The following is a 23,923-nucleotide window of genomic DNA, read 5'->3' as shown; positions in this document are numbered from 1 at the left end:
AGCTTTGTGCAACAGATGTGTACATTTTAATTTGAGAGATTGCCAAATTGCCTTCCAAAGAGAGTGTACAAATTTAAACTCTCACTTGTTGTCAAACTGCTGGATCTTTACTGATTTCATAGGTAAAAAATGGATTCTCACTGCAGCTTTTATTGCAGATGAATGGGATTCCAGAAGGGAATTCTGATATGAATAGCAAACAAAATTCCTGGGAAAGCAGCTTTATTCTATTCCATTATTTTTTTAAATAATAAGAGCACAGTATAGGTGCTGCTTTATTCACTTTCATGTGGTGGTGTGCAGGGAGAATCCAGCCAAGAGAGAGGAGAGAGACAGTGCTTAAAAGAATTTACTGAAAAGAGGTTGGTATGCAAGAGATTTCATGTTAAAAATTAGATTTATGCCTTCTTGCACAAAGACCTTGAAAACCACTTCTTGGCAGCCCCTCTCACCACAGTAATCAACCAAACGGTGCTTGAGTGGCTGCCAAGCCTCCCAGCTGGGTGTGGACACAGCTGGTGGTCCTGATGGCAAGGACCCTTTAGCCGTTCCAGCCAGTTCCAGCCCACCAGGGGCTCTGGCAGCAGCACCTCCCACCAAGGGGGCTGTTCTGGGTCTCAGAGCCAGAGATGCATAAGTGCCTGACGTGAGTTCAGAAGTGAAGTTTGTGTATGGTGTTAGGGAGTGTTCTAATCTCATACTTTTACATGTACCAGTCCAGTTTTCCCAGCACCACTTATTGAAGAGGCTGTCCTTTCTCCACTGTACATTCCTGCCTCCTTTATCAAAGATAAGGTGACCATATGTGCGTGGGTTTATCTCTGGGCTTTCTATCCTGTTCCATTGATCTATATTTCTGTTTTTGTGCCAGTACCATACTATCTTGATTACTGTAGCTTTGTAGTATAGTCTGAAGTCAGGGAGCCTGATTCCTCCAGCTCCATTTTTCGTTCTCAAGGTTGCTTTGGCTATTCAGGGTCTTTTGTGTTTCCAACTATCAAACTCTTAGAGGAGAACATAGGCAGAACACTCTATGACATAAATCACAGCAAGATCCTTTTTGACCCACTTCCTAGAGAAATGGAAATAAAACAAAAATAAACAAATGGTACCTAATGAAACTTCAAAGCTTTTGCACAGCAAAGAAAACCATAAACAAGACCAAAAGACAACCCTCAGAATGGGAGAAAATATTTGCAAATGAAGCAACCGACAAAGGATTAATCTCCAAAATTTACAAGCAGCTCATGCAGCTCAATAACAAGAAAACAAACAACCCAATCCAAAAATGGGCAGAAGACCTAAATAGACATTTCTCCAAAGAAGATATACAGACTGCCAACAAACACATGAAAGAATGCTCAACATCATTAATCATTAGAGAAATGCAAATCAAAACTACAATGAGATATCATCTCACACCAGTCAGAATGGCCATCATCAAAAAATCTAGAAACAATAAATGCTGGAGAGGGTGTGGAGAAAAGGGAACACTCTTGCACTGCTGGTGGGAATGTGAATTGGTTCAGCCACTATGGAGAACAGCATGGAGGTTCCTTAAAAAACTACAAATAGAACTACCATACGACCCAGCAATCCCACTACTGGGCATATACCCTGAGAAAACCAAAATTCAAAAAGAGTCATGTACCAAAATGTTCATTGCAGCTCTATTTACAATAGCCCGGAGATGGAAACAACCTAAGTGCCCGTCATCGGATGAATGGATAAAGAAGATGTGGCACATATATACAATGGAATATTACTCAGCCATAAAAAGAAACGAAATTGAGCTATTTGTAATGAGGTGGATAGACCTAGAGTCTGTCATACAGAGTGAAGTAAGTCAGAAAGAAAAAGACAAATACCGTATGCTAACACATATATATGGAATTTAAGAAAAAAATGTCATGAAGAACCTAGGGGTAAAGCAGGAATAAAGACGCAGACCTCTTAGAGAACGGACTTGAGGTTATGGGGAGGGGGAAGGGTGAGCTGTGACAGGGCGAGAGAGAGTCATGGGCATATACACACTAACAAACGCAGTAAGGTAGATAGCTAGTGGGAAGCAGCCGCATGGCACAGGGATATTGGCTCGGTGCTTTGTGACAGCCTGGAGGGGTGGGATGGGGAGGGTGGGAGGGAGGGAGACGCAACAGGGAAGACATATGGGAACATATGTTTATGTATGACTGATTCACTTTGTTATAAAGCAGAAACTAACACACCATTGTAAAGCAATTATACCCCAATAAAGATGTTAAAAAAAAAAAAAAAAAAAAGAATGCTCAACATCATTAATCATCAGAGAAATGCAAATCAGAACTACAATGAGATATCATCTCACACCAGTCAGAATGGCCATCATCAAAAAATCTACAAACAATAAATGCTGGAGAGGGTGTGGAGAAAAGGGAACACTCTTGCACTGCTGGTGGGAATGTGAATAGGTACAGCCACTATGGAGAACAGTATGGAGGTTCCTTAAAAAACTACAAATAGAACTACCATATGACCCAGCAATCCCACTACTGGGCATATACCCTGAGAAAACCATAATTCAAAAAGAGTCATGTACCAAAATGTTCATTGTAGCTCTATTTACAATAGCCTGGAGATGGAAACAACCTAAGTGCCCATCATCGGATGAATGGATAAAAAAGATGTGGCACATATATACAATGGAATATTACTCAGCCATAAAAACAAACGAAATTGAGCTATTTGTAATGAGGTGGGTAGACCTAGAGTCTGTCATACAGAGTGAAGTAAGTCAGAAGGAGAAAGACAAATACCGTATGCTAACACATATATATGGAATTTAAGAAAAAAAAAGTGTCATGAAGAACCTAGGGGTAAGACAGGAATAAAGACACAGACCTACTAGAGAATGGACTTGAGGATATGGGGAGCGGGAAGGGTGAGCTGTGACAAAGCGAGAGAGTGGCATGGACATATATACACTACCAAACGTAATGTAGATAGCTAGTGGGAAGCAGCTGCATAGCACAGGGAGATCAGCTTGGTGCTTTGTGACCGCCTGGAGGGGTGGGATAGGGAGGGTGGGAGGGAGGGAGACGCAAGAGATATGGGAACATATGTATATGTATAACTGATTCACTTTGTTATAAAGCAGAAACTAACACACCATTGTAAAGCAATTATACTCCAATAAAGATGTAAAAAATAAATAAATAAAAAATAAAAAAATAAACATAGAAGTGAAGTTTGGCCCAGAGAACGGGGAATTGCAGGGGAGAATCGGCAAACATACAGCGCTCTTGTAAAAGAATTTCGGATTTGAAAGAGTTGGTGTTTTTCCTTTCAAAACATTTAAAATAATTTATGCATATATTTGTTTGATGACCACCTCTCATTCTGACTATAAGGATCATGTATGTTTTATTTTCCTTGATATTTGTAAGACCTAACAGAGTGAATGCCATGTAGGAAAAAGGCTCTAGATATTTTCAAAAGAATGAATAAGAGGATGAATTCTTGCCAAACAAATAAATAAAAAGAAGTTGAAGAACACAGTAGATTGTATATAAAACTGTGTATTATTTTTTTAAGGCATAAAGCCAACAAAGAAGACAAGGCCACTGAACAAAATAGAATAAAAAAATATATATCTTTTATTCCATGCTTATGGGAGAAAAATAGACAATAATTTGACTTTTGGAAATATACATTGTCTCCACCCAGCCCCCCCCACCAAAAGAAAAACAAGAGTTGGTGTATGGGCCTTTGTGTCATCTGCAATGCCTGTTAGCTCCCCTTTGTGAGGGTGCAGGTATAATTCTAGAATAATTCCCAAGGTGCCAGGAGAGTTTTGCAGTTTAAAAGACTACAAAAATGGTTTGTGAGTTGCTCCATCCTTCATATAGCCACCTCCCGTAGCTATGTGCTCTTTACATTGACTGGAATTTGACCATATCCCTCCAGGGAACTTCCTGATTTTTTTGCAGAAAAATTAATGTTATAGAAAGTTTTACCTAAGCATAGATTATGGTGATGGCTACACAACTCTGTGAATATACTCAAAAACCATTGCATTGTACACTTTAAATGGGATAATATTATGGTATGTGACTTGTATCCCAATGAAGCTGTTAAAAAATTTACATTAAAAAGTAGCTGTCTTTTTTTTTATATATATGTAAGGTGACAAAAATACATCCTCTGACCAGAAGTGTTTAGGTTTGAAGCGTAGGGTAAATTGTGAGCTCTTGAAGCACAGATGCTAAGCTGGGGAAGCGCTTCTCACCTGACCTAGAAGACAAAAATAGCTGACTGCCAAAATTATCCTTGGCCATTTTTAAAAGAAAACATCTGTAACTGCTCAGAAACCACAGTGTGCGTGTTTTTAAATATAAACCCTGCCCCTTAATACTTGTGTGCAAATATATCCTGTGTACAGTAGCATACAGTACCTAAGAATGCAAAATATAATTTTTAGCACTGTATAATCTCATCGCCTATTTTTTGACTGTGTCTAGATTAATTTTAGCAAGTTAAATTTCTATGATGTGACCCTACTTACTGCTTAGGAGTATAATATTTGCTTTAATCATTTAATTTAAATCATTTAGATTAATCATTCATTCAAAAATACTATATTGACTTGAATATAACCTAGAGTCATTACAGATATTACAGAGATATGACATGTGGTTTGCTGTATAATCACGATCATCCCTTAGTTATCTGCAGGCAGGTTGCCCTCTCCAAGGTTTATATCTGGCAAATATTTTTCCCAGTTTTATTGAGATATAATTGATGTATAACATTGTATAAATTTAAGATATACAACATAATGATTTGTATATGTATATATGTATTGGTATATGTTACATATGTATGTGTATATGTATATACATATTGCAAAATGATTACCCCAATAAGATTAGTTAACATTCATCACCTCACGTAGTTAAAAGTTTTTCACTGTGATGAGAACTTTTAAGATCTACTCTCTTAGCAACTTTCAAATATACAATAGAATATTAACTATAGCCACCATGCTGTACATTACATCACCAGAATTTATCTTATAACTGGAAGTTTGTACCTTTTGACCACCTTCACCTAATTCGCTCACCTCTCATCCCCCATCTCTGGCAACCACCAATCTGATTTCTTTATCTATGAGTTAGTTTTTTGGTTAGATTCTATATAAAAGTGAGATCATACAGTATTTGTCTTTCTCTGTCTGACTTATTTCACTTAGCGTATTGCCCTCAAGATTCGTCCATGTTGTCACAAACATCAGGATTTCCTCCTTTTTTATGGCTGGATGATATTCCATTAATATTACATATATAGGGCTTCCCTGGTGGCTCAGTGGTTAAGAATCTGCCTGCCAATGCAGGGCACATGGGTTTGAGCCCTGGTCCAGGAAGATCCCACATGCCGTGGAGCAACTAAGCCCATGTGCCACAACTACTGAGCCTGCGCTCCAGAGCCCACGTGCTACAACTACTGAAGCCCGTGCGCCTAGAGCCCGTGCTCCACAACAAGAGAAGCCACTGCAATGAGAAGCCCGCAACCAAGAGTAGCCTGCACTCGCTACAACTAGAGAAAGCCCACGCACATCAACAAAGACCCAACGCAGCCAAAAATAAATAAATAAAATTAATTAATTAATAAAAATAATAATACATATATATTCCATGGCTACTTTATCCATTCATCCATCAGTGGACACTTAAGTTGTTTCCATGTCTTGGCTATTGTAAATAATGCTGCAATGAACATGGGAGTGCAGGTACAGGTATCTGGAAATTTTAAAATTTTGCTGACCTTTCTGTCATACCAGAAAAATGTTGAGAAAATTTAAAAATAATAAAATTTAAAAATTAAAATTGAGAAAATAAACCTTCTTTTAACCCTATTCATCCCCGAGGCAGTGCTGCCCAGAGGTTAGTATCATTTAAGTCCTAAAATCAGGTCTCTTTGGTTCCACTCCTGACTCTGGCCCAGTTCCAGAAGGTAAGGGGAGGGTAATGGCAGGTCCAACCTCTAAGACTGCTTCAAGCTTTGATTGATACCTGTGTAGCAGTGCTTAGCCCAGTGCCTGGCATATAGTGAGTTCTCAATAAGATGAGTTCCTTTTCACGATCCGTATTGTTGCTTCCCTGCTTAATACAGATTCATGGTCATTCTATCCACATACATTTATTGAACAAGGACCATGTGCCAAGACGCCTGTGACCTTGTCAGGGGATGTAGATGTCTCAGGATGTAAGAGCAGGTGAACACTTCTGGCCAGGGCCTGGACAAGCCTGCCCTGGGAGGTGGGGTTGGAGCTGAACTTTGAGAAGGGAGGTTTTCCTGTGTAGGGCAAAAGGACAGAGGGGTAATGGGATGGGACACTCACAGAGCAGGATAGAGACAGACCAAGGGTCTGTAGTCTCAAGCAGGGAAGTGGAGGAGTTTGGAAAGAACCAACATGATGACTCTTTCTTCCTATTTGGGAAAATATTATTTTAATATATGAATGCAGAAAATAAAGCCAAACAAAATCTTCTAGGCTGGTGGGCCTCCCTTGAAGATAAGGATTCTCTATGAGGCCAAGAGATGATTTTATGCTTGCTGTCGTAAAAGTAGTGCTTATTGATGGTAATACTCCAAGCAGTAGGGCCAAGTGGAAAGTGGAGCAAAGGCCCCAGCCCCTGTTCCTACCTGTCACAGGAGGCTGGGGTGACCTCCTTTTGACTCTTCTCAGGTGTGTTCTGTGCAAACCAAGGAGTACACATAGCGGGGACTTCCAGATGGCCCTAGGTGGTTGCTTTGTTTTGCTGATCTTTTCTGTTATAAATGTTGCCACAATGAAAGGCGTCTTCTTCGAGTATGTCCATAGGAGAAATTCTCCACAGTGGAATGGCAAGGCCATGGTGTGTGAGTGTGTTCTTCACATGCTTTGTGAGTCCTTTTGTCACTGCAGGAGGGCTGCATACAATGTCCTTCTAGAAGCAGGAAGGGAGTTCTGCTCTTCTTCCATTATGTCTGGGGAAGGCCACACCTTCCTCTGCAGGCAGCCTGGAAGCCCTTCAGCGATGCGCCTCCACTGGTATCTGTTTCCCCAGAAGTGTTTTCTTCTAAACACGAACCGAGTGTTTTATAAACATATGGTTTTCCCTCTTTTAACAGGAATCTTCGCCTACATGAACTACAGAGTCCCCCGGACAAGGAAGGAGATTTTTGAAACCCTCATCAAGGGACTGCAGCGGCTTGAGTATAGAGGCTATGACTCAGCAGGTAGGCTTTGCAGGCTGCTGCCATATAAACATAATACTTGTTCATTAAACAAATTTGAAAATTTCTATAGAAAAATAGAAAGAAAAAACAAAGGTAAAAAAATATCCATCACAAGCACCCCCCATCAATATCTGTGTCCCTCCTGTGGTTGTCTGGGGTCTGGGGATGGTAGAGGTGTCATGCAGATATTTATTGTTTTATCTAATTATAATTATGCAATTCTGTAATTTTGTGTTCTTCTTCTTGCACTTACATTGTTTTTTTCCATTATCCTAAACACTTCCTAACATAATCTTTCTAAGTGGCTGCACAGTCCTCCACTGGATGCCTATCTCAGAGTTTACTCCTTCATCCACATAACAGGTGGATATTTAGTCTGTTTCCCATTTTTAATTAAGCAGCCTTAGGAGAAAAAGGAGAGCCAGATAATTATATATTCCTATAAATTCTTAATAGAAAGCAAGTCAGATGAAAGATTGCAGGAACACTAGTGCAATGGAAACACCAGCTAAAGTAGCAGAATGCAAAGTGCACAAATGTCCTTAAATGAGCCCACTGCCTTTGGTGGCAGACGTGGTGGCACCTCTCCTACAGGCAAACTCCGAGAATTACCCTGGTTAGAAGCCGGGGTGAGGCAGCCACAGCCTGGGTTCTAGGCACATGGTCCCTGATTGCTGGTTAGCACTGTCACAGTCACAGCCTCCTCTTTCCAAGTCAATATCCTAACACTGTCTAGTTCTCTTCTGGGTAGCAAGCCTGGGGAATAAGAACTAATAAATCCACAGTTCTGTATAGCCCTCACCCAGGGTCATTCCCTGTAATGAAGCATGGGAGACAAAACTTAAATTCCAGTACAAAAAATCATGTTTATGTTACAGGTGTGGCAATCGATGGAAATAATAACGAAGTCAAAGAAAGACATATCCAGCTAGTCAAGAAAAGAGGAAATGTCAAGGCTCTTGATGAAGAACTTTACAGTATGTGAAAGACATTCCAAGTCCGAGTAATAATCGCAGCCTGGATCACTTTAAAATCTTTAATTCCAACAGCATTGGAGACTAAAAATATTAACCTACCCAAGCATGGAAAAATAGGAGGGTTAAGTCCATGTTGCAAAACTGTTTCCCAGAATGTGGGATGGTTTATTTCAGGTGATGGTGCGCTGAGAATTTTTTTTCAATATTTAGTACTTATGTATTTTAATGTTTCTGGCAAATGATACTGCTTTTCCATTTATGGTAGGGACCTGTAATTTTCTTTTTAAAGTAAGTTTATTTCAGTTAAGTGAGTTAGATTACTGATAAGTACTAACTAAAGCAAGGGTCTGGCAGAATTCTCCAGAATGGGGCCTTTGTGGTTGATGGTGGGATGTACTTTTGGTGTAGCTGATGTGTCTTCATGTAATGAAGTCACCTCATGTAACAGTACCATGTCAATGCTTAAAGTGCGGCAAACTTATTTTTCCTTCATCTAGAACAGGACAGCATGGACTTAAAAGTGGAGTTTGAGACCCACTTTGGCATTGCCCACACACGCTGGGCCACCCACGGGGTTCCCAATGCTGTCAACAGCCACCCACAGCGCTCAGACAAAGGCAACGGTATGTAGTATAGCCTTGCTCCCCTGTCCTAGTGGTTGTGCCTGGCCCTGACCTGTGCCAGGGTTGATCCACACCCACCACCAACTGGCTTCTCAGCATCCCTGTCTTCCCCGAGTATCCAAACTGTTGGCACTGGGCCCTAGAAAGGAGGCAAATTCAACCTGGACCCTGGTAGTGCTGACCCTGCAGGCATCCACAGGAAAACAGTGGCACTTCCCATGAATGCCTTTGGCTCTGGGGACCCAGCCTGAGTGGGACTTGGTGGTGTAAAGGGTTGAAGGCCTGGGCACTGCTCCTCAGTTAGGGACCAGAGTGTTCCAGAGGGCTGGGCACTTGAGGAAGGATTGGGGTTCCTTCCTCGTCCAGCTATACCCATCCCTGCCCCTGAAGAGAGTGGTCCTGAGCCAGGGCAGGTGGCAGTGCTGATCTTGTTTAACATCTGAGGTGCCTGCTCCAATCCTGGTCCCTGTAACGAGGGCCACCCAGTTCTCCCAATTCCCCCCCCCACCATGTCAGCCCCAGCTCATGGGTCCACATCACTTGCCTGAGCCCCCAGGACAATTCTTTATGTGGTGGTTCTCTTAAATGATGTCCCAGTCTCCTCTCATGGGGGAAGGACTGGTAGGTCTGGAGCTCCCACTGGTAGCTCTCAGGGACTCTGTGGTCAGCACCCAGGGGTGTCAGGCCTCTGGCAGTAGGACACATGGGCATATGAGATGGAGACTGGGCCTTCTAGTGGGTCTCCACTCTGGGTTGGGCCTGGTCAGGTCAGAAGCACCCATGACCCACACCTGGGCATGATGCGAGAGGGTGTCCGGTGGAGAGAGTGATTTCTGGAGTCAGCTGGGATCCGCCACCCCAAGCCGACTCCAGAATGTGGCATAATGCAGGTTCTTGCCAAGCCTCATATTAGAGTAAGAGTAGCTGTAGGGTATTTACTATTAGCTAAACACTTGACACGCCTCACTGCCATTAATTGTCTTGGAAGTCAGGCCACAGGAGAGAGCAGTACCTCCCTGGTCAGTGTCCTTTGCCCCTGTGGACACTGCAGTGCCTGGAGGCAGCTCACCCTGCCCGATTTGGAAAGGAAAGCCTCCCGGAGAGAACAGGAGGGCCCCATGCACCTCTCTCATCAGAGCAGCCAGAGATAGCACAGGGACCAGGCTATACATACACCTACATGGTCAGAGACTTGGGTAGTGAGGTTTCTTTGCTGGGGACCATTCCTTGCATCTGGTCCATGCCCTGAGCCATGAGACGCCCCACTACAGGATCAGGCACCCTGCACTCAGGAGGGGGACAATAGACCCCACGGTGCTGAGGACCTACGATATACATCCAGCCAAACCCCAAGCCAGATGCAGAGGCTGGTCCCTGGAGCAACAGTGTTGGCTGAGGTAACACACTGTACCGAGACCATGTGCCCTGAAATGTCACCACCTCAACCTCAGCCTCCTGCCCACTGAGATGATAGGGTGAACCCCCGCTTCACTGCAGACAATGATTCTGTGTCCCCAAAGCAGCTAGGCTCCAAGGAGATTGCCCCCACACCCAAATTTGGAAATGCCTGCCGTGACTCAGGATGAGTAATTGAAAATAAAACAACATGGGAAATAAGAAAAGATTTGTAAAATTTCTCCAACGACGTATCAGTGATATCTGAAGAGCATACTTTTTTTTTTGCGGCACACAGGCCTCTCACCGTTGTAGCCCCTCCCGCTGCGGAGCACAGGCTCCGGACCCGCAGGCCCAGCAGCCATGGCCCACAGGCCCAGCTGCTCCGCGGCATGTGGGATCTTCCCGGACTGGGGCACGAACCCGCATCCCCTGCATCGGCAGGCGGACTCTCAACCACTGTGCCACCAGGGAAGCCCAGAGCATACTTTTAAGGAAGACTTATACCCAGCAACTACACTGCATATGAAAATTACACAAAGAAGTTTTCACAAAGAAAACACAGATTCTAGGAAACAAATTAATGATGAGAAGTTAAGACAATAGGCTGAGATGAAAGAAAATGTGACAGGGTTAAGAAAATAATGTGAAGAAATAAAGTCACAATAGATATGAAAACAATGGAGAACGGGATGGTTGTGAAGACAGTTAATAGATAATGAAGGGTTAATCATCCCTTTTGACATAAATACCAAAGCCTATTTCATGCTACTGTAGGCCACAAGTCAGAGCTCAGTGCGTGGCCAGGTTGGTGGATGCTTTTTATCAAAAGAGAAATGTGTTATTTCCTTGGGTTTAAATTGCAGTCATGGCAGATGTCAGCTCTAATCCCTGTAAATGCAGTTTGCTTAACACAAGTGTCTGTATGAGCAGAGTTTGTAGGTTTCAAGCTGTCAAATTGTCTTTCTTCACATCTGACTTGAACTTCATTTCTTCATAGCATTTCTCTCTTGACTAAACTTTTCTTCCAGAATTCGTGGTCATCCATAATGGGATCATTACAAATTACAAAGACCTGAGGAAATTTCTGGTAAGATACTTCCCCTGGGTAACATCTAAGTCAAGTGGTATTGGTCTTTCCCAGAAACTTTCCAACCAGCTCATTTCCCTCCAGAAAAAAAGGCAGAAGCTGATTGAGGTCCACTCTTGGCCACGTCACCACATTAGACCCAAAACTCATCCCCAGCTCAGGCTCCTCCCCAGATCTTGCTGGAGGAGAGAGCAGGGCATTCTCATTTACCTCAAAGACCGTTGCAGAGTCAGAGCAGAATCAAAAGAACATGAACTTCTTTTTATTAAAGTATCTGCACTGAATAACATACCAACTCATACACCAAATGGAATGTGGGGTGGGAATGCAGGCGGCGAGAGTTTCAGGTATGAAGAGGTTGTGGTATTTGTTGGGAGGTGGGTGGATTTGACTCAATGTATTTGATCATTCTGATTGCTGTTATTTTGCATTGTCCAGATTAATGGCAAGGACAAGCTTCTGAGGCGGGATGATCTCAGGGAAGACTACAATGACTCAGCTGTGTTAGGCTGTGGGATTCAGGCAAACATTTCTCATCCCTTCCCCGTTTTCCTTATTCTTGCCTTAAGTCACTCCAAGGACAAATCATAAGGGAGGAGAGGGAGCTGGCCAGGCCAGCATTGCACAACAACCATTATCTGACACTCTGTCCAACCAAATATTCCAGGAAAGCAAAGGCTATGAGTTTGAGTCAGAAACAGATACAGAGACCATCGCCAAGCTGATTAAATATGTGTTCGACAACAGAGAAACTGAGGACATTACATTTTCAACACTGGTTGAGAGAGTCATTCAGCAGTTGGTGAGTTACAAGTCTCACTTATCTAAATCATCCCTTCATTCCTTCAGTTTTTATAAACATTTATTAGGCAAACTTGCACCAAGTACCTGAGGATTAAAGATGGCTCATCTACAGTGCCTGGCCTTAAAATGTTACATCCTTGTAGAATTGGGAGAAGTTCTGAGGTTTTGGTAGTAAACATCAAATAGAAACTGCTTTGCTTTGTTTTAACATCTCTGAAATGGTGATAGGCCTTCTGATCTGTGGCTTCTACCAATGGTGTGTTGCACAAGGGACCTTGATTGTGGCAGTTCATGTTGTCATCTTATCAGTTGACTTGTGTGCATTGTTGACTTGTGTGCATACATACCCAAGATGAATTTAACTGATGTTGGAGACTTAGAATTGTAGTCTTTCCTCCTGTTTCAGTAAAGCAGTTATTCGTCATGTGGGAGAAATGCCCACAAGTCCTTACTGAGTGGAGTTAGAAGGAAGGAAGAGGCAATAAAGACAGCAGGTGTGGACTTTTGAGAAGTTTGGTTGTAGAAGAAGAAGGGTGCAAAGAAATGGCCCAGTGAAGGGAGAGGGTTGCAGTTCTGAGGCAGGATTGTATTTTTGTGGTAGGAGATATCAGATCATGTCTGTGTGCTGAAATGAATGATCCAGGTGGGAGAAAGAGATTGGTGATGTCCCGGAGGGCTGGACCCATGGAACAAGGTCCCTGCAAAGAGGCATATTGTGGAGGGATTGTCCAAGAGAGACACCTCGTTGGAGGAGGAGGTAGAGCAGACCCAGGCCCGCCATGGGACGGTGGAGGGAGGAGGAGAGGGCTCCAGACTTACTAGAATCCATCCTTCTGAGCATCAAAGCTGTCCAATAGCTCCCCTGAGATGGAGACAGCTTGGAGACTGTTCAGGGCCGAGAATCTAGAACATCTGGGGTCAGAGGCTGCTTTGGGTACAACACTGTGGTTTAAAATATATGACCCTTTGGTGTTTTCAGTCTTTTTTTAAAAGTAAGTCAAACCCTTTGCCCTATGACTCCCATTTTGGGGGACCTTAATTTAGAGGACATATTTATAAATAAAAGCCTGTCCCATAACTAATATACAGTAAACCAATATAGTTTTGCAGCATAGTACTTTCTCTTTTCCATTTGTAATTTTAAATTTTGGGAATGTCTCTCAGTGATGGCACTTTTAAACTTCAGTGATTTATCTGAAGCAACACAGGGCTCTTTTTGGCAGAGAACGGGAAGAGTTTTTCTATTTAGTCCTACTTCATTGCTGACAAAACCAGCAGGGTGAATGTCAGGCTCCTCAGGTTCTGTCTAAAGCCCCTTCATTTTGGGCAGTTTGAAAGGCCCTTAGGGACCTGGAGATGCTGGCCCTGGGGTCTCTCTGGTTGTGTTACTGAGTTGGCAAACTGGCCATAGCATGAGGCCATGAGGTCTGCCAAGTTTTCCAAACCTTGTAAATCCAGATTTATAGCTGGCTGTACATAAAGTCAAGTAGGGTCATGATTAGTACAGGATGGTCAGAATGTAGGAGAGAATTTTGCATTGAACTTTTAAATAGGAAGAGCGTTTGGAGTCTTGAGTTAGGAGAACTATATTGTAACTCTGGTTTGCACAAACCAACAAGCTGAGGCACAGAGCACAAATGGCAGTCGTTGCCATAGGAATAATTGTAACAACTCATACTTCTGATGTGTCTCTATATGTCAGGCACTGTTCTAAGCATTTAAAATGCATTAGCTCACAGAAGCCATACAAGGTAGGACTATTCTCATTTCCATTCACCATGAGACACAAAGAAGGCTGCAGTGAGTGCCCAGTTAAGGGGTGGAGCCATGATTTGAACCCAGACACTAACGTGTGTTGAGCTAAACTTAGGTCGTGGATTAGCCCCTTTAATCCTCACAATTGCTCCCTGAGTAGGCACCATCCCTGAGGCCCAGGGCAGGACCCCTGACTATGGTTCTCATTTCCTGAGGTTCTAACTGCAGCAGTCCACCCAGGTCATCACAGAGCTGGGAACTGTTCCTTGTGGGCCTGGACAGGGAGGTTTATATTGCTTACAATGAAATCCACAAGTTCTGGTCTTTGATACTTGACTGTGGTACCGCCTGTTTCACTTTCCCCTCCTGACATCACCCTGCGCAAGCTGTCCTACATTCAGCACCCTGAGTGAGTGACCCCAGGACTGCCCGCAGTGAAGAGGCTCCCAGGGAGAGCTGTCTGGGGTAGTGGGCTGAGCTGCAGCAACCTAGCTTAGCCAGAGTAAGTTGTTCCTCACTCTCCTTTCCCGTCTTTTCAGGAAGGCGCATTTGCATTGGTTTTCAAGAGCATCCACTACCCCGGAGAAGCCGTGGCCACAAGGTGAGGCAGAACTCATTGACATTTCCAGTAACAAATAAAATAAAATCACTTAGCTTGAGGCACAAGGGCCTCTGGCAAAACAGAAGGTGCTCACTCTATCTAAGGGACAACTGTGGCTTAGCCACAGAGAATGTACCCCACCAGCTCTGTGGCTGGAGCTTCTGATTTTTTTAAAGAGAAACTAGAAAGTTGGATTTTTATTTGAAATCTCTAGACTTTTTTTTAGAAATTGACAACAAATTCAAACTAAAAATAAAGTTGTATAGCAAGGGCAGGTCCAGGTTTCAGGTCAACTTCAGAGATTCCCTTTAGAAAAAGCATGCAAAATTATGAACATGAAATTAGGAACAAAAATGAATGTTGATTTGAATCCAGTAAAGAAGAGGCCTTGAAGGCCAAGAGCTCAAGCTTCATCACCTTCATGCCAGGTGTGATCCAGGAATCAGCTGAGAGGGCCTGGGTCAGCCCACATGTCCTTCTGTTAGAGCCCTGTGGCCCCCAGCAATGTGTGGATTCACATAAGTGGGCATGTGAGTGCCATCCTATAATTTTATATTCAGATGGGTGGATTATCCACCCATCTGTCCATCTGTCCATCCACTCATTTGTCTATCTACCCATTTATCTGTCCATCTATCTATCCATCTGTCTATCCATCCATCAATCAATCTGACCATCTACCTACCCATCTATCTATCCATCCATCCAACTAATATTTGTTGAGTATTTACTGTGTGCTGAGCCCTGGGGACCTAGTGACACCCAACCTGGTCCTACCCTTAAGGTAGCAGTCCCCAACATTTTTGGCACCAGGGACCAGTTTCATGGAAGACAGTTTTTCCACGGACCAGTGGCAGGGGGGATGGTTTCGGGATGATTCAAGCACATTACATTTATTGTGCATTTTATTTCTATTATTATTACATTGTAATATATAATGAAATAATTATACAACTCACCATAATGCAGAATCAGTGGGAGCCCTGAGCTTGTTTTCGCTTGCCAGTCACCAATAGCGTTTTTTTGTTTTGTTTTGTTTTTTTAAATTTATTTGTTTATTTATGGCTGTGTTGGGTCTTCGTTTCTGTGTGACCAATAGGATTTTGATATGAGTCTCTAGCAGTTGGTTTATTACAGTCTCTGTGCAGTCAAACCTCTCTGCTAATGATGATCTGTATTTGCAGCCACTCCCCAGTGCTAGCATCACTGCCTCAGCTCCACCTCAGATCATCAGGCATTAGATTCTCATAAGGAGCGGGCAACCTAGATCCCTCGCATGTGCAGTTCATAGTAGGGTTTGTGCTCCTATGAGAATCTAATGCCACTGCTGATCTGACAGGAGGCAGAGCTCAGGCAGTAATGCAAGCAATGGGGAGCGGCTGTAAATATAGATGAAGCTTCGCTCACTTGCCCACCCACCACTCACCTCCTGCTCTGTGGCCTGGTTCCTAATAGGCCACGGATCGATACTGTGGCCCAGGGGTTGGGGACCCCTGACTTAAGGACTGGACAGTTGTGCAGGAGGACAGAGCAGGGCAGAAGATGGTGATGCTCTGTGATGGGGGTTGGGAGGCAGTGCACGGGGGGCCTAAGGGGAAGCAGGTGTCAGCCTGGGGAAGGCAGGCAGAGAAACCAGTGTGAGCAAAGACGAGGAGCCCAGAGTCATTGTGGCGCTTTAGGGATCTGCAGTTAGGCCGGGATGGTGATGGGGAGGGGCACTGGTGGGACTTGAGGCTCTTCTAGTCTCAGTGTGTGCTTACTGACACCTTTTGTGTACCAGGCATGGGTGACAAGATTGTAGGGACACTGCCCTATGAAACTCGAGAGCTGGTGGGGAGTGGGGAGGTGGGCAGAGGCCCAGCTCTGCAGGATCTAGGTTGCCCTGTGGTTGCAGGCTTTATTGTGAAGACACTGGGGAGCCATTGAGAATGCACCTGTGGACCAGACTGTCATAGTATCTAGGCAGGAAATTATGTGAATATATTATGATTTTATTTTTTTCTGGGACAGGAACTAATTTACCATTTGGAATTTAAGTCTTTCAAATCAGAGAATTATAAAATGCCAGTTGGTCCCTATCAAATTTTGAAACTCCTTTTAAAATCTATTACCATGTTATTACTAGTTTGCAGAAGAAGATAGTGTGAAGAAGCAGTAAAGCTTTACTTTTCTAAAATGTCTATAATTAGTGGCTCTATAAATTCTGGGACAAACTTTGGCATGTCTTGGGAGCACTTTGCACTGGGGAGAGGGCTAGATGCGGGGACCCTCTCTTCAGTGCTCAGAGGACATCCAGCCAGGCCCAGGGTGTCAAGGCAATGGGTAACTCGATTCCCTCTTGTCCCTACAGGAGAGGCAGCCCCCTGCTCATTGGAGTGAGGAGCAAATATAAACTCTCCACAGAACAGATCCCCATCTTATACAGGACACGTAAGTTTCTTGAGAAGGACTTGAACAGCGCAGCACTGTTCTGGTGCCAGCAGCTCCCCTCAGAGGGAGGATGCCTTCCTTCACTCTGCTAGGGCCAGGTCCAAAAGGTTTTCCTGCAACTGGGACTTGGCTCCATTTTTTCAAAAGCTTTTTCTTGTGGATATTTTCAAGCACATACCCAAGTTGAGGGAGCTGCTGCTGTGGTTCTGTTATATAAAGGCACCTGTGCCCTGATTGGAGTGTTGATTTGGTTTGTTTTGTTCATAGCCGATTCAGTGCTCTTACTATTTGGGGATCTTTTACACAATTTGGCTGATGCAGCCAAAGCTAAAAATTGCCCATTTCTCCCACACATATTCAAAGGGGAAATTGGCTTCTTCGTGTTGTTCCAAGAAAATAGTCTAATGGGATTTGTGATCCTTTCCTTCATTTGCTAGGCAATATTGAGAATGTGAAGAATATCTGTAAAACAAGGATGAAGAGGCTGGACAGCTCGACCTGCCTTCATGCTGTAGGCGATAAAGCAGTGGAATTCTTCTTTGCTTCTGATGCAAGGTAGCTACACCTTGTTTCCTGTCTTTCCTAGGATGATGTAATCAATAATGACTGGCTAAACACCCCCATTTCTTACTTACTCCCCCGTTTGAGCTGTTTTCTCAAGGGTCAGCAAGGCGAAGCGGTGATGGTAGATTTCAGCTCTCGGTGGCCCTCCTGAGGGAATCCTTGCCCACTGAGCACTTTTTACATGGCTGTCATCAGCAGCCCTGGTGGCCAAAGGCAAGGTCTACTGATCTACACAATGTTTTGGGCCTGTACAGAATAAAGGAATTCGTTGCCAACATTTTAAAACTGGGAAATTTCCCATAAAAATCTGAATTTCTAGCTTTTCTAAAAAACCAGCAGATCTGAGCACACCAGACTGCTCCCCCAACCCTCTTTGGGGCCATTCAAAGTCTGCTCCCTTTAGATGGGGCAAGTGTCTCCAGACCTTTGGTCCTTCCTGAACCTTGCCTGCCTTTGCCAGAGTCTGACCATTCATAAAAGACAGAGCCAAGATTGAGGGTTTTGGTCCAAAGTCCATGTTCTCATCAATACACCAAACAGTAATTCTGAAATTTGAGAAAGTAAGCTTCATGCCCATTTTAGTACAAAAGATGTATACACACACATACACTTAGAAAAGACCAAAACACTTTCCTGCTAGTTGAAATAGAAAACCACCATAAACACCACCATTACTACCTCCTTTATCCAAACCTTTATTATGCCTCTTTCCCACCAGCCTCTGGTAAGGCCTTGCTGTGAAGCAGGGAGGACACCAGGTGAGGTCTCCTGGGACACGTGAAGTAACAGGAACCTACAGCCCAGGCTGCAAGGCCTGTTTCAGCCCACAGCCAGCATTGTACTTAATGCTGATACGAAAGGTCAGCATTTCCCAAACTGTGTTCCTTAGGGCACCATTTCAATAAGAAGCTAATATTATTTCAATGATTCTAGGACATGCAATTATTCTATAGATTTTAGCATCTGTAAGTGGCATCTGGGAATTATAATTTGCTACAGTTTTTATATACTTCTTAGAAGTATATAAAATAATCATGATCTTAAGATCAATGTTACCACTCTATGACATAAATCACAGCAAGATCCTTTTTGACCCACCTCCTAGAGAAATGGAAATAAAAACAAAAATAAACAAATGGGACCTAATGAAACTTAAAAGCTTTTTCACAGCAAAGGAAACCATAAACAAGACCAAAAGACAACCCTCAGAATGGGAGAAAATATTTGCAAATGAAGCAACTGACAAAGGATTAATCGCCAAAATTTACAAGCAGCTCATGCAGCTCAATAACAAAAAAACAAACAACCCAATCCAAAAATGGGCAGAAGACCTAAATAGACATTTCTCCAAAGAAGATATACAGATTGCCAACAAACACATGAAAGAATGCTCAACATCATTAATCATTAGAGAAATGCAAATCAAAACTACAATGAGATATCATCTCACACCAGTCAGAATGGCCATCATCAAAAAATCTAGAAGCAATAAATGCTGGAGAGGGTGTGACGAAAAGGGAACACTCTTGCACTGTTGGTGGGAATGTAAATTGATACAGCCACTATGGAGAACAGTATGGAGGTTCCTTAAAAAACTAAAAATAGAATTACCATATGACCCAGCAATCCCACTACTGGGCATATACCCTGAGAAAACCATAATTCAAAAAGAGTTTTGTACCAAAATGTTCATTGCAGCTCTATTTACAATAGCCAGGACATGGAAGCAACCTAAGTGTCCATCAACAGATGAATGGATAAAGAAGATGTGGCACATATATACAATGGAATATTACTCAGCCATAAAAAGAAACGAAACTGAGTTATTTGTAGTGAGGTGGATGGACCTAGAGTCTGTGATACAGAGTGAAGTAAGTCAGAAAGAGAGAGACAAATACTGTATGTTAACACATATATATGGAATCTAAGGAAAAAAAAAGGTCATGAAGAACCTAGGGGTAAGATGGGAATAAAGACACAGACCTACTAGAGAATGGACTTGAGGATATGGGGAGGGGGAAGGGTGAGCTGTGACAAAGTGAGAGAGTGGCATGGACATATATACACTACCAAACGTAAAATAGATAGCTAGTGGGAAGCAGCCGCATAGCACAGGGAGATCAGCTCAGTGGTTTGTGACCACCTAGAGGGGTGTGATAGGGAGGGTGGGAGGGAGGGAGACGCAAGAAGGAAGAGATATGGGAACATATGTATATGTATAACTGATTCACTTTGTTATAAAGCAGAAACTAACACACCATTATAAAGCAATTATACTCCAATAAAGACGTTAAAAAAAAAATTTAGAGGAGAAGTCACAGAGAAACTTGTCTTTGACCTGAACTTGAGTTTCCATTAAGATTGCAATGCAGGGATATTACAGATGAAGGTAATCACATAAACTTACTATACTGAAATTTGCAGAGGTTATGAGTGTTGTTCAAGATCCCAAAGCAAGTGCATTGTGGAATCAGAATTTTAAGTGAGGCCTAATGAACTAAAAACAAGCCCTTTCTGTGATACCATGTTGCCTTTGAAGTAGTTTTTTTGGTGGGCTGGTAGAAACTGGTTCTAGTGTTTCTTACAAGAATGACTAGTTCTGTCCCCCCGTGGCCCCCCACCCCCGAGTTGATCCTCAAAGTTTCCTTTAGAATGGACTTGGTAAAATGCAGACATACAAGTATTCATGACGCCTGTGTCCAATCATTTCTCCTGCCATAGACTACTTCACTTCTAGGATTATATGAATTGAATCATGCTTTTCCCTCCTCCAAGAATTCCTTTCTCCCTATGGGGCATCTGGGAAACCCACTTCATTTTTCAAAACTCAGTTTACATATTATGTCTTTTGTGCAGACTTCTTTTTAGTGTTGTGATCACATGCTTCTTTTTGCTACCCTTGCACTTCTGCATGCCTGATTGTTGCACTCGCTACACTGTATTGTATTTTTTACATATCTCTGTCTTCTCCTGGGCAACATTCCTTGGGGCCAGGGACTACCTTTTTTCATCTATTGATGTTGCCTTAGCATGTTAACTTGTTGTGAAGTAGTTACTTATAAAAATGAGATTTGATTAAATTGAAAAATTGTTATGTAAAAAAAAAAAATCAATGTTACCTTATATTCAATGAAGTATGGTAGATGTTTCTCAAAAAAAAAAAAGACAAATGCTTGAAAGGAGATTAAAGAATTATTTGTAGGCAATACAATTATATACTTTGAAAATCCAGGGCTTCCCTGGTGGCGCTGTGGTTGAGAGTCCGCCTGCAGATGCAGAGGACACAGGTTCGTGCCCCGGTCTGGGAAGATCCCACATGCCGTGGAGCGGCTAGGCCCGTGGGCCATGGATGCTGAGCCTGCGCGTCTGGAGCCTGTGCTCCGCAATGGGAGAGGCCGCAGCAGTGAGAGGCCCGCGTACCGCAAAAAAAAAATAAATAAATAAATAAGCTAGGCATTCTTTGGTTGAGAGTCCGCCTGCCGATGCAGGGGGCACGGGTTCGTGCCCCGGTCCGGGAAGACCCCACATGCTCGGAGCGGCTGGGCCCATGAGCCATGGCCGCTGAGCCTGCGCGTCTGGAGCCTGTGCTCCGCAACGGGAGAGGCCACAACAGTGAGAGGCCCGCGTACCGCAAAAAAAAAAAAAAAAAATCCACTTGAAAGGCTGTTAGAAGTTATACTTGTGGCTGGTCAGAGTATAAAGGTATAGAAATTCGACATTCCAGCAGTTGTCACTTTGCTGTCAGCTCAGTGAGGTGGGTGGTAGGGGACCATATCTACCCTGTTCCCCCTCATGTCTCCACAAGTGACTGGCACAGTAGGCTCTCAGCAAACTTTTGTTGAACTAAAAAAGTAATCTATTTACCAGAGCTGAAAAAAGAGTTTTAATCCCTTAAAATAAATTTAAATAAAAATAGTCCAAGAACCTGTTTGGGGAAGACTACAGAAATTTACCATGAGAAATAAGAAGAGATTTGAATAAAGGGAGAGATTCCACATTCCTTGGTAGGAAGCCTTAATATTATTCTGAAAACGTTAATTGGTTTAAAGTTAATTTAATAATTAAAAATTATTTTTAAAGATATTGACTTCTTAATCTGTAAATTCGATGCTATAATTAAAATCCTTGACATTATTTTGTTTGTTTAGGTTTTTGGAACTTAATAAAGTGATTCTATAATGTATTGTGTGTAGATGAAAAAGCATATATTGAAAAATAAGAGTGACCAAGGTGACCGTTTCAGGTACGAAGGCACATAGAGCTCTCGTGACAACAGTGGCCAGCATTGCTGTGCACTTATGGCTGGGCACTGTGCTGAGGGCTTCACCAAGACTATCCCATTTAATAATCACAACAAACCTCTGGTGAAGGCACAGGGGTCATCTCCCAGTTTAAAGCAGAGGAACCCGAGATGGGCTCAGAGGGGTCATGTCTGTGTTGCCCGAGGGCACAGGCTGGTAAGAGACAGGGATGAGGATTCCACCTCAGGTCTAATTCCTGGGCCAGTAATTTTGATGACTGCCATCCATTCTGTAAATTAAAACAGTAATTATATTTAAACATGCAGATGTACACACACAGGTGAATACAAACACACGTATTAAGCACTGTCTGAAGGACAATACTTGTAAGTAGCATTTATCTACTGGAGATTGAATCGGGCCGTTTTTACTTCTTCCTCTTGTTGCCTGTGTTTTCTGCTTTTTATTCAAAGAATGTATATTGTTTAAAATATTTTTTCCAGTGCAGTGGCTTTCCATCCTTCTTTGTCTTTCTTCCCTAGGATCTGGAGACACCTCTCTTAGAACCATAGAACTTGATTATTTCTCTTTTTAACTTTGCATCAGGAGTTTTAAATGCTCCTTTTTCTGCACAGGGCACATGTCGGTGTAGCACTTGGTAGAATGAGGGTTTTTTTCTCCCATGGTCCTTCAGGTACCACCTTCATGGTTTTTACCATATCTATGTACCACCTGTACTATTGATTACCTAACTTTCTTTTTCATTTACCAACTTTTCTAACAATTTTATTTTTAAAAGAAACTTTCTGTTTCCATCTTAAGGGAAAAATTCTTATTTCCACACAGAGAAAGTTACTATAAAAATAAACACAATGACTGCACATTTCATTAGTGGATAGATCTTATAGTTTGCTTTTAAGTCCCCCCGCTTTTTCTTGCTGTGTGTGTGTGTGTGTGTGTGTGTGTGTGTGTAAGAAAAGGAGTCATCTGTCCTAATGAGTTTCCCACTATATGGATTTTGTTGAGTGCCTCCTCCATGTTCTTCTGTTCACCGTATTTCCTGCAAACAGAAGTTTATAGGTGTCTAGAAGCTTGATCTTCAGGTTTGCTTTTTTTTTTTTTTTGGCAAGACTATTTAATAGGTAGTGTGTCCTTCCATCAGGAGGCACTATGTCTCATTGTCTTTTTGTAGTACTGTTAAAATTGATCAGGGGGTTCAAAGATCAGAAGCCTTATCCATCCATTATAAAGCTGCTCTTAGCTTTTCATTTCTTCATTTCAGTAGCCACTGATGGACCTTGATTAGGGCTATTAATGATTAGGAATTCGTAAGTTGATTATTATAATTCTATCATTCCTTCTTTATTAGCTATATTTCTCCTATAAAGAGAAACTTGCCTTCATAAACTGTGGTTATTCTGAAAGGTCATTTGGAAAGGCAAGATAAATGTTTCATTCTTTCCCTTTATTATTCAGAATGTGTTGGTTCCTGAGCATTCTCCAAAGGTGACATTGTTTGGATCCTGATTCGAGGAAAGCAATTATAAAAGGACATCTATGAGATTACTGGGGAAAATTGAACATACTGGATACTTGATGATATGAAGGAAAAACTATTGCTCTTAGATGTGATAATGGTATTGTAGTAGGGTGAAAAATAATCCTTGTCTTTTAGAGCTATAAGCTAAAATGTTTACACATGATTTGATGTCTGGACTGGCTTCAAAATAATTCTGGGTGGAGGGGAGGGGCGGGAGGTATGAATCAATGTTTATATGCCATATCCTAAAATGCTATTCAGTGTTACTGATATGGACCCACATCTTGTAACTGTCAAGGACAGGCCCCATCTCTGACACCCATATTTTCCTTGCTCCAGCGCTATCATAGAACACACCAACCGGGTCATCTTCCTTGAGGATGATGACATTGCTGCAGTGGCTGATGGGAAACTCTCTATTCACCGGGTCAAGCGTTCGGCTAGTGATGACCCATCTCGAGCCATACAGACCTTGCAGATGGAATTGCAGCAAATCATGAAAGGCAGGTGTCCTCTGAGGGTCCCTGTGCAGCAGCCTCATGGGGCAGGTGCTCTGTGGGGGAGCTCCTGAGACTCTCTGCCCTGTCATGGGTGGGCACTACAGCCTTCCTGCCTGCTGTGAGCACCGGAGTGGGGCTGCAGG

At 42.7% G+C, this 23,923-nt stretch overlaps 1 protein-coding gene and 2 long non-coding RNA genes across 3 annotated transcripts in view; 2 read left to right on the top strand and 1 right to left on the bottom strand.

Annotated features, from left to right (window-relative positions):
• LOC125963824 (uncharacterized) overlaps positions 1-2,715 on the bottom strand; it is a 212,712-nt gene extending 209,997 nt beyond the window's left edge. The window contains exons 1-2 of the long non-coding RNA XR_007476244.1: positions 2,629-2,715; positions 1,587-1,701 (exon numbers count right to left, since the gene is read on the bottom strand). This is a non-coding gene — a long non-coding RNA (uncharacterized LOC125963824). The remainder of the gene's footprint in view (positions 1-1,586; positions 1,702-2,628) is intronic.
• The window catches only part of GFPT2 (glutamine-fructose-6-phosphate transaminase 2), a 46,488-nt gene that overhangs the window by 9,209 nt on the left and 13,356 nt on the right, over positions 1-23,923 (top strand). The window contains exons 2-10 of the mRNA XM_004284055.3: positions 7,153-7,260; positions 8,139-8,237; positions 8,735-8,860; positions 11,287-11,345; positions 12,013-12,147; positions 14,444-14,505; positions 16,856-16,935; positions 17,373-17,490; positions 23,620-23,783. Of these exons, the coding sequence (XP_004284103.2) occupies positions 7,153-7,260; positions 8,139-8,237; positions 8,735-8,860; positions 11,287-11,345; positions 12,013-12,147; positions 14,444-14,505; positions 16,856-16,935; positions 17,373-17,490; positions 23,620-23,783 (951 nt within the window). The remainder of the gene's footprint in view (positions 1-7,152; positions 7,261-8,138; positions 8,238-8,734; positions 8,861-11,286; positions 11,346-12,012; positions 12,148-14,443; positions 14,506-16,855; positions 16,936-17,372; positions 17,491-23,619; positions 23,784-23,923) is intronic.
• On the top strand, positions 1,692-3,213 carry LOC125963823 (uncharacterized). Its single transcript, XR_007476243.1, has 2 exons — positions 1,692-1,807; positions 2,735-3,213. It is a non-coding gene; the product is annotated as an uncharacterized LOC125963823 (long non-coding RNA).

This window comes from Orcinus orca, chromosome 3, assembly GCF_937001465.1.
Source record: "Orcinus orca chromosome 3, mOrcOrc1.1, whole genome shotgun sequence".
NCBI classification, from domain to species: Eukaryota; Metazoa; Chordata; class Mammalia; order Artiodactyla; family Delphinidae; genus Orcinus; species Orcinus orca.
Note: the sequence above shows the minus strand (reverse complement) of the source record. Positions and strands in the feature narration are given on the sequence as shown.